Below are 12,533 nucleotides of genomic sequence, written 5' to 3' on the forward strand. Positions count from 1 at the left end.
CTTTTTAAAGATTAAAATAGTAGGTGTTTTCTTAATATTCAGCTTAATTTTAGTAAACTAAACCATGGCGGTATGTATAAATATAATTAAGGTTTAAATCTCATCAATTACCTTCTTTAATCAATGGTTTTCAATATATATATATATATATATACATCATCACGTTTTTAGGATTCTATTATCATTAATTATGGATATTATAGATGTGAAGAATAGTAATTGATGAATGGAAAAATTTTAGTAGTCAATAAAAGGTGATGCAAAGAAGCCAAACTAGGATGTGATGGTACTTGCTACCTTTTCCATAAGGTCCTTAATTACTAGTAATTGCCAAATCAATTATTACTAGAGTTTGCTATCCTTTGCATGGTTAAAGTAAAGGTAGAATTTCGCACACTATATAATTGTTCAATAATTTATTTTTTTTTTTAAAAAAAGAAAAATCATTGTCTTTGAGTTGAAATGGTTTCAACCCTTGGCTCCAAAGCTGTGGTCTAACAGCTAGCTGGCACTTTCATCATCCCAAGCTCACATGAGCTCGAGCCCACCTAATGAGCACCAACCAAAAATGATTGAAGCAAGTAATATGGCCCAGGAAAGGAAAAATACTTAAACCACTAAAATAACCCAAACCATCCGTGCATCCATAGGTTATTTTAGTGCCATATTTGAAGCACAAATCACCTTTAAAAACACGTCTCCTTTCCCTTGTCTGCTCAACCCTTCCCTTCCCCTTTATATACCCTTCCTCTCCCTCTCTCCCTCTAACCCAAACAAATAATTTCCTCTTCTCTCTTCCTCTCCCTTCACTCTCTCTCCATCTCTCTCAACCCACAATTGAAAAGGAAAAAATACTAGTAAAAGAAAAGGCAAAATATGGAACAAAATCTACCAGTGATAGCCAAAAGAGTATGGAGCATAGTAAGGGCAGTTCTCTTCATGATGAGAAAAGGGATATCAAAGAGAAAGCTCATGGTTGATCTCAACATGATGCTCAAACGTGGCAAAATCGCTAGCGCCAAAGCCATTGGCAACCTTATGTTCCACCACCACCACAACCACAGCAACCACCACAAAGACCCCCACATCTCATCCTTCATGGCGGCAGCCCAGGAGTACGAGTTCAGCTGCAGCAACACCCCCAACTACATCTTCCCTTTCAACCTCGCTACCAAGAAGAAAAGTAGCATTAACAACTACTACCACCATTTCTTCGCGTGCACCCACGCGCCTCCCACTCACGACGACGACGTCGCGACGGTGAACGCTGTTAAGGTTGTGTTGGAGATGTTCAACAACAATGACAGCAACATGGTGGTGGAAGCCTCCCCTATGTTACCAGGGTTCGGGCAAACTCCATTGGCCAGGCAACTTAGGATAACGGACTCTCCTTTTCCTTTGAGAGATGTCGACGAAGACAATGGCTACGTAGACAAGGCTGCCGAGGATTTCATAAACAGGTTTTACAAGGATTTGAAGCAGCAAAATAAGAGAATGGCTGAGTTATAAGGGAACTCTTTGTTGGTGCATGTTCATGTTTCAAGTTTATGGTTAATTACTTTGGGGTTTTAATTTTGTTGTTGATATAACAAATAAAAGAAAACTATAAGAAAAAAAGACATGCAATTTTCAGTTTATTTTCCTTTTTTTTTTTGTTTTGATCTTATGTTAAAAACAGTTTATGTTTATCATGAAAAATTAATGTAATATCAATGAGAAGTACTGTACACTACAGGGAATTTGAAGCTTAATTAATTAATTAGCCGTTTCAAGTATATCCTTTTTTATTTCTTTTTAAATTTTGTTCGACTATACAACGTAAATGATGAACAAAATTCTCAGCCAAATTAAAATCCTTCAAGGTTAAGTTATAAACATGTTAAGTATGATTTTTTGTGGTTTTCTGAATATAAAAATCTTTTTTCTTTTTATAGTTACAAGCTTTTATTTTTCTTTGTCATGGGGTTTTGTGCTTTTAACCTAAATTTTGAGCTTGAGGCAGATATATGGGTGGCAGGCAAGATCTAATAAATTACAACGTTCAATTTGGTGACATTTCATCGTATTGGTTTTTATTTATTTAATTATTTTCCAAGGAAGGAGACGAAAGAAGAAATGAATGGTTGCGAATTCCATGAAACCTTGATTAAATATAGAAACTGCATCGCTTTTACAGCCTGATCAAATCGCTACCACTTTGGTTTTAATGTCCTGATGTGATCCCACTAAACTAAAGTAAACTTAGAGCTGGACCCTCCTCCATATTCAACTTTTTCCCCCAAATCACTTTTGCTTTTTTAGATTTTTTCTTTTCAGTATCTTATTTCAAAAGTTTTGTGACCAAAAGCAAACCACAATTGGGCTTAGCCTCGTTTTGCTTTGCCAATTATTGAATTACAATTGGTAGTGGTTGGCAATAAAGTTTGCTGAAGCGCACACCAAAAAATAATGGAAAAGAAAACAAATAATCAAGGGGCAAAAAAGAAAAACGAGGTGTGGGGAAGATTAAAGTTCAAAGGGTGCCGATCAACTAAAGTATAATCCAGCCACCTCGTGAATCAAATCAAAATTTTCAATAGATTTCGACTAAATCCTTTTATTATGTTATAAGAAAAAAAGGGTTTATTGGCTAATGAGAGGGGGAGATCACATAAGCTATGTCCTAAATTTTTTCTCCATGAAACTCGTGAAATTATAGAAGTTAAATCCTTTGTATCAGAAACATACAAACTAGGTAACGCATGTGTGTATATATATAAATCTGTATATATCTATGTATTGTATCTTAATTTTGTAAAATTATTAATGTACTATATATATGCGCTATAAATAATAAATTTAAAATTTTGAAAAACTCGAATTGTTTTGCAATTTGTTCAGCTCTTAAATACTAAAATACTTAATGCAACTCAATTTCTGTATTAATCCCCTTATTGAGAGCTTGTTGGATAATAAATAATTAGTGGAGTTTTTTTAGTTTAATTTTAAATAGCATGAGGTTTGAAGGAATACTTTAAGCAAAGGGAAAAGCCAACCCTTGCAATAGTTTTCACTTGAGAATGTGCTTATAAGCTGGCACACAAAAGAAAAGTTAAGTTGGACTAACTCCGCTTGACTTTATTGTACGTACAATTAATGCAAAAAATCTTGTTTGGGATATCCAACCATAACAGACCACCTAAGCTTGAAGAAGAAAAATGCGAAGCAAGTAATTTATATTTAAGCCGCAATTGATACCGCTGTTACTATATCTATAATATATGCTATATACATTTCTTATTGGAGGTGTTATTATGGATTTCCAGTTATTTATTTATTTTTTTTAAAAAAAAGAACCTACAATCAAACTCACTCTCTGTATATATTTTTACCATATTGTGGACCTACATGGATTAGTTTTGGCACAGAATCACAGACGAAACTGGCATATGCATGGCTAAATGTCTATAGGAAACTCACCTATCGCTAGTGAAGAAAAGGAGAAAAAAAAAATGTCTTTTCTGGTAAACGAATCTTATTTGCATGTGCCATATTTAACGAGGACTGCCTGCATGCTCCTATCCCACGTAATTACTATTAATTTCATCAACATATATACTTCCAACCCCTTCCCCAACACACATTCTTACTTACCTTTTTTTTTTTTTCTTTTTGTAAGAATTTATAACATCAGTAAAAAGTAAAAAAAAAAAAAAAGTAGATCGTAGAAAATAATGAGAAAGGCAGAAAACTAATAGAGAAAATCATGAGCTGTGGTGCTTTGTAATTACTTGCGGGCAAGATCTTTGATGTTGGTAAGTGTGGTGGGCAAGATCTATACATTTCCAGAGTTTTATTTTAAAAAAAACTTTATTAATTTGCATGGAAATTGAAAATAGATGGTGGCGCTCTCAAACTCTTATGAAAGGCCAAAAGGTTTAGGTAATGTGTTAGGTGAAACGTGGGGAAGCATGGCAACTTGCGGGACAGATGTCACGTTTTGAACTTACCTTCATCTTCCTTTTTGACATGCTTGCTTCACTTGTAGTTTTCACTTCAAACTTTTATCCCCATTATTTTAATTTTATATGCTTTACTTCTCCAAAGCAACTTCGTATTTGCCTTATGAGGGTGGTATAGGGCTTTCATTCTTTTGATTTGGAGAAAGAAGAATTTGTTCTTCCATGTGTCAAAATCGTTACATTGAGTATAATTAAGTAATTAAAAATTAATACCAATTATGTATGTACTATTTGATAGCTACACAAATTGCTTTGATTCTTTAGTTTTTCAGAAAAGCAAAAAAAAAAAAGAAGAATGCCTTGTATACATACAATAGTTAATTACTATTTGTTTTTATTTCTAAATGATAAAAGTTAAGTACTTAAAGGTGATAATTTAGTAGAAGCTAAATTTATTTGCGAACATAAAGAAAAGAAACATTCAAATCCATTAATAATTATTCTCGAGAAATTATCAGTTTTTTTTTTTTGCATTATTTTCAATTAATATACTTAAAAAGGACTTCCAAATGATAAGTCATAGAGCTCCATTTATCTTGTCTTGATGTTACAAGTCAATATCATAATTCAAGCTTATTTGATGATTGATGTAGATATTTAACATTCGGGCCCATTAATTTGTCCAAATGTTGAATCGAACTCTGCAAAAATGTGAGTGAATGGCTGGCAAATTTATAAAAAAATAATTGTTTAGATTCAAGTCGAGATATGTCATTAATTAACAATTTAATTAAAAGAAAATTACAATTCAATTGTCGCACTCCTACTCATTTTTAATACGTCCACATTTGATACTTAAATCTCTCATTGGAATTTCTGTTTGAGAATTTTTGTCATGTTTTACTTGGAAGTAGTGCACTAGTCAAAATGATCCTAGCAAGTATCCAAAGGAAGCAAAACCTTTAGCAAAAGTTACCATGTAAAGTAATCTACTTCATACATATGAAATTAATTTTACTTCTTTTATATTGACTTCATGCGGTTTAGTGACCAGTTCTTTGTTCTCTACCGAGGGTCTAATTATTTTATATTTTTAGCAATATATGTCAACCTAATTAAGCCAGGGTTATTCTTCTGTCTCCTAATAAAATAAAAACCCAAATTTAGAATCATAAGAAGGCGTGATTTTTCAAACTTAGGATCTTGAGGCATACTTTGATTTAGGAATTTCAACTCTAAAATATACTCCAATGCATATATAAATCCGACCTTACATAAAATTGCGATATTCAATGCGTGATTATTGTTTCAATCAAAGTATATATAATTGATATTGAGTTATCAATTCGATGACTTTTCATATTTATAAACAACAGTTATATCATTATAAAATTAGATTGAGAAAAATAGTGATAATGGAGTTTAACGTTTCAATTAAATATATAAATAAAAAATTTAATTCGTGTTGCGAGGATGATTTGATGGTTAGAATACAAAATCTTAATTTAAAAATGTCAAAATCATATTAAAAAAAGGTGAGATTTATAAATAAAAAAAAATACATTCTTTAATTTATATATTTCAAGCTCCATGGATTTTTTAACGTGCATATAGCCGACAAGACATCTCTTAACCATATTCCTAGAAAAGACTTTACCATATATAAATCCCGCAAAGTAATGTGAGAGGACATATAAAAAGAACCCCAATATAATTTTTTTTTTGTTCTTTTATTTGAATTTCACAAATTCGTGTAATGAGGCATGCCGATGTGCATTTTTATGATTGGAGCTTTGTATCATATGCCAAAAAGAGTGTTACTTTTATCCATTATCATTAAAGAAAAGATGATATCATTGGCCCTGGAGATCTTAATAGAATTGAAACAAGGTGCCTTATGCTGGGTAGATTGCTTCCAAAAACCATGAGCTTGGAAGTATCCAGGAAGCAGGTACTTTGGGAAAGTGGCAACAAGGAGAGGCTTTGTGAAAAGTTCAATTTCTTTCATGCCAAGCTTTCTCTACCAAGTCCAATATCTCTCCCACTAGCAAAAGTAGAACTCCTCTTATAATAATTCAAGCACGCTCTCACTTCTATTCCATCTCTCATGTATGAGTATATGGCCATGCATGCATGCATACATAATACATGCCACTTCACATCAATGCTCATTATCATCTAGCCAAATAATTGCTTATTAACTTGTCCCTCATGACTTTCAAAAAAAAAAAAAAAACTTGTCCCTCATGACAAACTATAATATAGAATATGACAATGTCGACCTAGATTATAATATTCATAATAATGTTAATGATTTTATATTTTAATGCAAACCACGCGATTAAGACATATAGTATTGTTTTAATTAAAAAGACAATTATTGGCAAAATCAATATTGTAGATTGAAATGTGATGTATATATCATGAAACACAGCCTTTCACAATTTGTACTGGGAATTAGGTTTTTCAACAAAGTGCATAGAATAGTGCAAGTGTGCATCTTTGTTAGATTTTAGCTCCTACCAAAAAGTTTTAAGTCCCGAAAACGACCGAAAAGAAAAGAGTTGGTGAAAGGCTGCCAGTGCTCAATTATTGAACTCCACACTTCTTCACTAACAATCTCTCTCCTCTCTCTGTTAAGGCAATGGAGCTTTTTGAATATTCCAGGATATCAGTCTCTGAAAGCTAAACCAATAATTTAAATCCATTCAATTTTTGACAGTTGGAATTGTACTGTATTTAAAGAAATCAATCAAAGACATGGACCATCAAGAGTCAGACCATGCTACACGTATCATTTCTAATTACAAAGAAGAAACTATAATTTTCATTGGGTCACTTTAGTAATTGTGTGCTACAAAAGAAAAAAAAAAGTTACTACTTTATAAATCTACCATATATATAAGGTCAATAAAGCTTCCACAAGATTCATTCAATCTTCAAATTTTTGGACTAATAAATCATCAGATTAGATTAAATAGTTTTGCTTAGTGTTGGGATATATTATTTTAGTTGCCAAAGAGGAAATTAGATCAATTCCTATTTGCCAAATTATTGGGAGGCAGACATAGAATGACAAGAAAAGATGTTGAGCCTTCCCCTTTTGTCTCAACATTGTATATTTTTTTGTTTTGGGAAAGTGGTATGCTTTAGAGTTCGTAGATGCTTTTTTGGCCACTTTAAAATGGCTTTACTGTTATAAAGCTAAAATTTTTCAGGCTCCAAAACGAGTGCCCATCCACTTTGAATTAAAATAAGGACATTTGTCTTTGGCTAAACCTAAGAGATGTTGGGATCAGGGGCAGCAACTCGGAACCCCAGTTCGTAAACTTAGCCTAAATGAATAATTAAATATAATTAGTATGTGCTGGGATTTAGAAAGCCTGCAATTTGCCTGAGGCAATCCTTTCTCCAACCCCAAGAAGAGACTATAAAGAGTTGTTTATAATTTTAAATCCAATGTTGTCTAAGAATAATTAGAATCCTTAATGCTTAAGGTGACAAAAAAGATTTAAACTTCATTAGAGAGAGAGAGAGAGAGAGAGAGAGAGTGGTAGTAAATTAACTTGATTTTAGAGAGACAGTAGTAGTAAATTTTAACAAAATATGTTTTTTTTTTTTGCATAATGTTCAAAATAGTCCATAAACTAGTAAAGGAAATTCAAATAAATCTTTTTTTATTGTATTTAATCAAACTCATTTATTTTTATTTTTGATTAAATAAGCTCTTATGATTAATATGGTTAATTAATTATAATTAATCAAAATATCTTTTATCATTTCATGCTTATATAATGCTGACGTAGCGTTAATGTGAAATGTGATAAAATGTCACATGATCATGTTATCATTCATTATAATATAAAATGTTAAGTGATATTTTAACTTTAATAAAAGTAAAATAATTTATTTGACTAAAAATAAAAATATATGAATTTCATTGAACGTAATAAAAAAATAAAAATTTGTTTAAAATTAGCAAAACATTATTTATTTCATTTGTTTAAAGACTTAATAATAAAAGTCAAAGTTCCCAATTGACTATAATTGAAGACTAATAATTTGGTTATAAAAGATGTAGTTTTATGTTTAGAAATTTTATTGAAAAAATATCAGGGCAAATTATTAATGGGATAATCCAAATCATCAAACCTCTACAAACAGAGGTGGCAATTCCAATAAGGAACACAATAAAGGACAAAAAAGGATCACAATGATGTGTTGCATTGTAGAAGATTTGTGCTCCACTCCCAAATGCTTAGTGATAGAGAGCAAGCTCCACCATAAAGATGTAAAATAATCATCAACTACTTCAATTTTAGAAATTAGTAATAGCCAAAACTTTAATTATTTGTCCTTTTCTCTAAATTTTAACTTGGAATCCTTATCTATTTTTCTTTTCAAGTGTATATCAAAACATTGTATATCTTTAGACTTTAAGGAAAGACAAAAATATCAAAAGATACAATTGACAAGAGATTTATGGATTGCCAACCATTTGTCGTTTATTCTCGTGGGGATCAAATAATTAATGTCCATAATAATCGTATCCTAGCAATATTACAGTTGATGAGATTCTAATCTTACCTATATATAAGGTAGTGTATTATCCAATAAGACAAAAATACATAGATTGCTTGATGAGCAGTTGAAGGGTTCTTTTTTTTTTTTTTTTTTTCCTTTGGTTCCCTTTCAATCAAATAATCAAAAGCCATGATATAGCATTAGCATCAAGCACAACCATTAAAATCTAGATTAACATTACAATTGCAATTAAAAATTATAGTGTAAATTTGACATTAGGTTTGTGGTCAACTTCAGCAATTATATGATAAAATGTAGCTTCAATTTCAATAATAATAATTATAAAGTTTAGAATTTGTATAAATATAAACATGTTATTAAAATCCTCTCGATTATACACACACGTATATATATTTAAAAAATAAGAGATGTCTTAATAGTTAGAATATGAGATTTTAATTTAAATATTATAAAGTTTAACTGTTAAGATGTATGAAATGAAATTTATGAATTAGAATATAAATATTTATCATTTTGTATTAAAAAGTCCTGTGTATGTGACACATCTTCATAAATTAGTGAGATGCAAGTCTACTTCGTAAACTATGATTTTAACGTGTGCACATTTAACTTTAATAAACATATAAAAATTATTTGTACAAATAAAAAAAGAGAGGTTAAAGAAAGAAGCCGGTGTAGTTCACTGTAGCCTGAACGATTGCATTGAAAGGAAAGCAGGTGGAGCATGCGAGAAATGTAGTTGGCTTTTAGCTTGTTAAATGAAATTGCAATTATGTGCATGTAAAATGTAGCTTTATGCAACACGGGGTGCTGGGGATGTGGACATGCACTCATGGAAATCGTGATTTGGCTCAAAAGGGAAAGCTAGGTATTCAGTTAACCAATTCATTTAGGCGCATGCAAGACACGTATAAATCGTGCGCAAAAAAATTAATCAACTTCATATTCCCCTGCTCATGTTTGTAGATTCTTTGATAAGCACAATCAAGTCGAGGTTCTTGATGAAAGTCTCGTCACTAGTGACAGCTAGTGTAGTGCAGCATAAAACGGTTGAAATTTAAGCATCAAATAAAAAATAAGGATGGGAAGATTTCCATTATGCTTAATTCCATGTATATATTAGAAATCTTCCAAATCATTCCACTTTGGAAGGATTTTTATTTTATTATATATTTTTGTTTAATGATAACTGAAATGGGTCCTGTGTTTTGAACCTCTCCGAACCCCTTATTTTTCATTCAAAAGATTGTATTACTCTCAACCTAAACTTAAAGTCCTCTCCAGCAGACCATAACGGCTCATGCCATAAACTGACGGTCGACTCCAAAGCGGAGAAGCAAGCTACTATACATGACAAAATGAAACATCCTTCTTTTTCCTTTTTTACAGTTACTAGAAGGTAAACGTAGGAGTTAGGATATCCTATCCTCCTTGGATAGGTCGCAATTTTAAAAGAAAAATGAAAGACTTACGAGTCAGGAGCCACCCGTAATTGAGAAGGATTATTCTTTAGGATAGTGACTACCAACAAAAATAATGTTTTGGAAAGTTGAGAGAGGGGACCAAATGAAAAGCCCAAATAGCCTCTAGAGGCCCAGCCCTATTGGTGATTGGGCTCAAAAGGGCAGCAATGTCTAAAGGCTCAAAAGAGACAAAGCGAAAGACGCCCACCGTGGGGCTCGAACCCACGACCACAAGGTTAAGAGCCTTGCGCTCTACCGACTGAGCTAGACGGGCAGCGGATGACGTTGAGGTGCTGGGTATTCATCCTAAAGTTTACTTCCAAAATGACCGATTCTGGATTTCTAGTTCTAACACTTCTGCTATTGACTTGAAAAACTTCACTTATGATTCATAAATCTTTGCTTTCTACCTTATTCGTTTTCTCAGCATATGTTGATGAAGTATGCGACAGGTGCATTTAATTGATAAGATTACTACTTACTACTCCTAAGACAAAGTAAAATTACATTAAATATAAAGAGCAATGAATATTTTTAAAATTTGAAAATTCAATTATTATAAATAACAAAAAACACAAATTTACTTTTATATGAAGCCACTATGCATGGATAAGAATAAATGTTACTCTTTAATCTTTTGCTTTGTTTTAATTGAAAAATAAAAGAATAAAGAGAGAAGGAAAGAGGTCAAAAGGGGAGGAGAGGATGAAGGAAAAATAGAAAAATCAATGATAAGTGGACTTGAAGAGGGAGAGCACCGGATGCTCAGGTATAGCAAGACAATATACCCTAAAGCTAGAATTCATTCCACATGGGGAATAATCAATTGGTCTTTTGTATTAAACTTTAATTTTATATTTTTCCCCATAAGGTCGCTTTGCTAACCTTCTAAAGTTGTTCCTTGCAAAGGCCAATATGCAAATATAACAACAGCATAAGAGAGCTGATGGCATTGTGCCGATATCCATTTTAGAAGAAGAACCCATGTTTCCCAACAAACTTCCAAGAGCCACAGGCCCTTTCTTTGGGTCTTGGTATTGATTACAATCCTCCCTTGAGCACATGGACCGTAATGTACTATGATATGTGTTAGATAGCTGAAAGCCCAACCAATCTTCTGCATACTTGCTATACTTTATTTTGTAGTTTGGGCTTTGGCAACCCAAAATAAAGGAATTCTCCAAAAAAAAAATTGAATTTTTTTTATAGCACAACAACTTTTTTATTCATTTTCTTTTTTTTTTATAAAAGAAAAGTACTAAATAACTAATTATATCATTCTAGGTCGTCATGAAACGCCTAGCATGATTGTCAAAAGATAAAAACTAATATAAAATAGTAGAAAATCAAAGATATGTAAACCAAATTATAAGCTTTTATTGTACGTGATTATCCAATCAGCATATTAATTGGCTTAACGATGAACATGAATTAGAAAATAATTCCAATCTTTTTGGAGTAAGTCCTTAAATACATCTGATGAGACGAGCATTCAAACCCAAGATGAAATATTGATTTGATAGTTTTTGGATGGCAATCACTGAGTCAGTTTCAACCTGAATCTTCTTAAAGCCCCTGTTCCAACACAATTGAAGACCCCAATATATGGCCCAAAGTTCTGCACTAACAGAAAAAGAGTTACCTATTTTATACGTAAACCCCAAGATCCAATTTCCATTTGCATCTCTAACCACGCCTTTGACAACTTAATGTCCCTACATTTTCTCGACCTCCTAATCGAATTTTTATTAAAAAATTATTTATAACCATCAAATTAATAAGGTATAATATTTAAAAAAGCTCTTAAATTATTTTAAAAAATTTAAATAAGTTTGTAGTTTTTTATTACGTTCAATTAAGCACATATATTTTTATTTTGAGCTAAATAAATTCTTATAACTAATGGTTAGCTAATTATTATTAGTCAAAACAATACTTGTCATTTTATATCATGTGGTGTAAATGTAGCATATTGACATATCACAATAAACGATATCTTAGCATATTAATTTAGCATGATGATATGACCATATGACATTTTTACCTTCTACATCATTACCACGTGAGCATAAACAAATAAATGACAATTTGACTAATGATAATTAATTCACTATTAATTTTAAAAGATTAATTATGCAATTAATCTTTACTCTTTATAAAAAAATGTGGATTTATAGTACCTATGTAACAATTTGTATAAACTGAGTCTTTATGTCACGACCCGGCACTTCCCTTGAGCCCGTGACAACCGCTGCGACGTCCCAATAGACATTCGTTACCCGGAGTGCCAATTGGAATCCCGCAAGGCTTTAGTACCATTTTTCTCATCTCCCATGTGAGTAATCATCGTCAAACCTCGTTTTTAAAGAATTTTAAGCTTTTTCCCTTTCAAAACAGTAGAAAAATAATTTTCGCCTCACAAGGGCGTTTTCGTCATTTTTCTTCGAAATTTTTCAAACCTGACTAAAAATGTAGTAGATGAGTGAAAAACATATATTTCATGATTTAAAATAAATTTTAGTGCTTAAAATATTTATTAAAAATGATATTGCAACTATTTGAATAAAATAAAAATATTCAAAAA

General features: G+C 31.7%; 1 protein-coding gene and 1 non-coding gene across 2 annotated transcripts; one reads left to right on the forward strand and one right to left on the reverse strand.

Annotated features, from left to right (window-relative positions):
- The first annotated feature begins 720 nt into the window (after window positions 1-720).
- On the forward strand, window positions 721-1,775 carry LOC18596007 (Avr9/Cf-9 rapidly elicited protein). Its single transcript, XM_007024221.3, has one exon. It carries the CDS (start codon window positions 877-879, stop codon window positions 1,507-1,509), a length of 633 nt encoding a protein of 210 aa, XP_007024283.2. The 5' UTR covers window positions 721-876; the 3' UTR covers window positions 1,510-1,775.
- An 8,375-nt stretch (window positions 1,776-10,150) lies between these two features.
- TRNAK-CUU (transfer RNA lysine (anticodon CUU)) lies at window positions 10,151-10,223 on the reverse strand. The gene has a single exon. It is a non-coding gene; the product is annotated as a tRNA-Lys (tRNA).
- Between the last annotated feature and the right edge of the window lie 2,310 nt (window positions 10,224-12,533).

Source organism: Theobroma cacao, chromosome 6 (genome assembly GCF_053813885.1).
Source record: "Theobroma cacao isolate CCN51 chromosome 6, ASM5381388v1, whole genome shotgun sequence".
Taxonomy (NCBI): domain Eukaryota; kingdom Viridiplantae; phylum Streptophyta; class Magnoliopsida; order Malvales; family Malvaceae; genus Theobroma; species Theobroma cacao.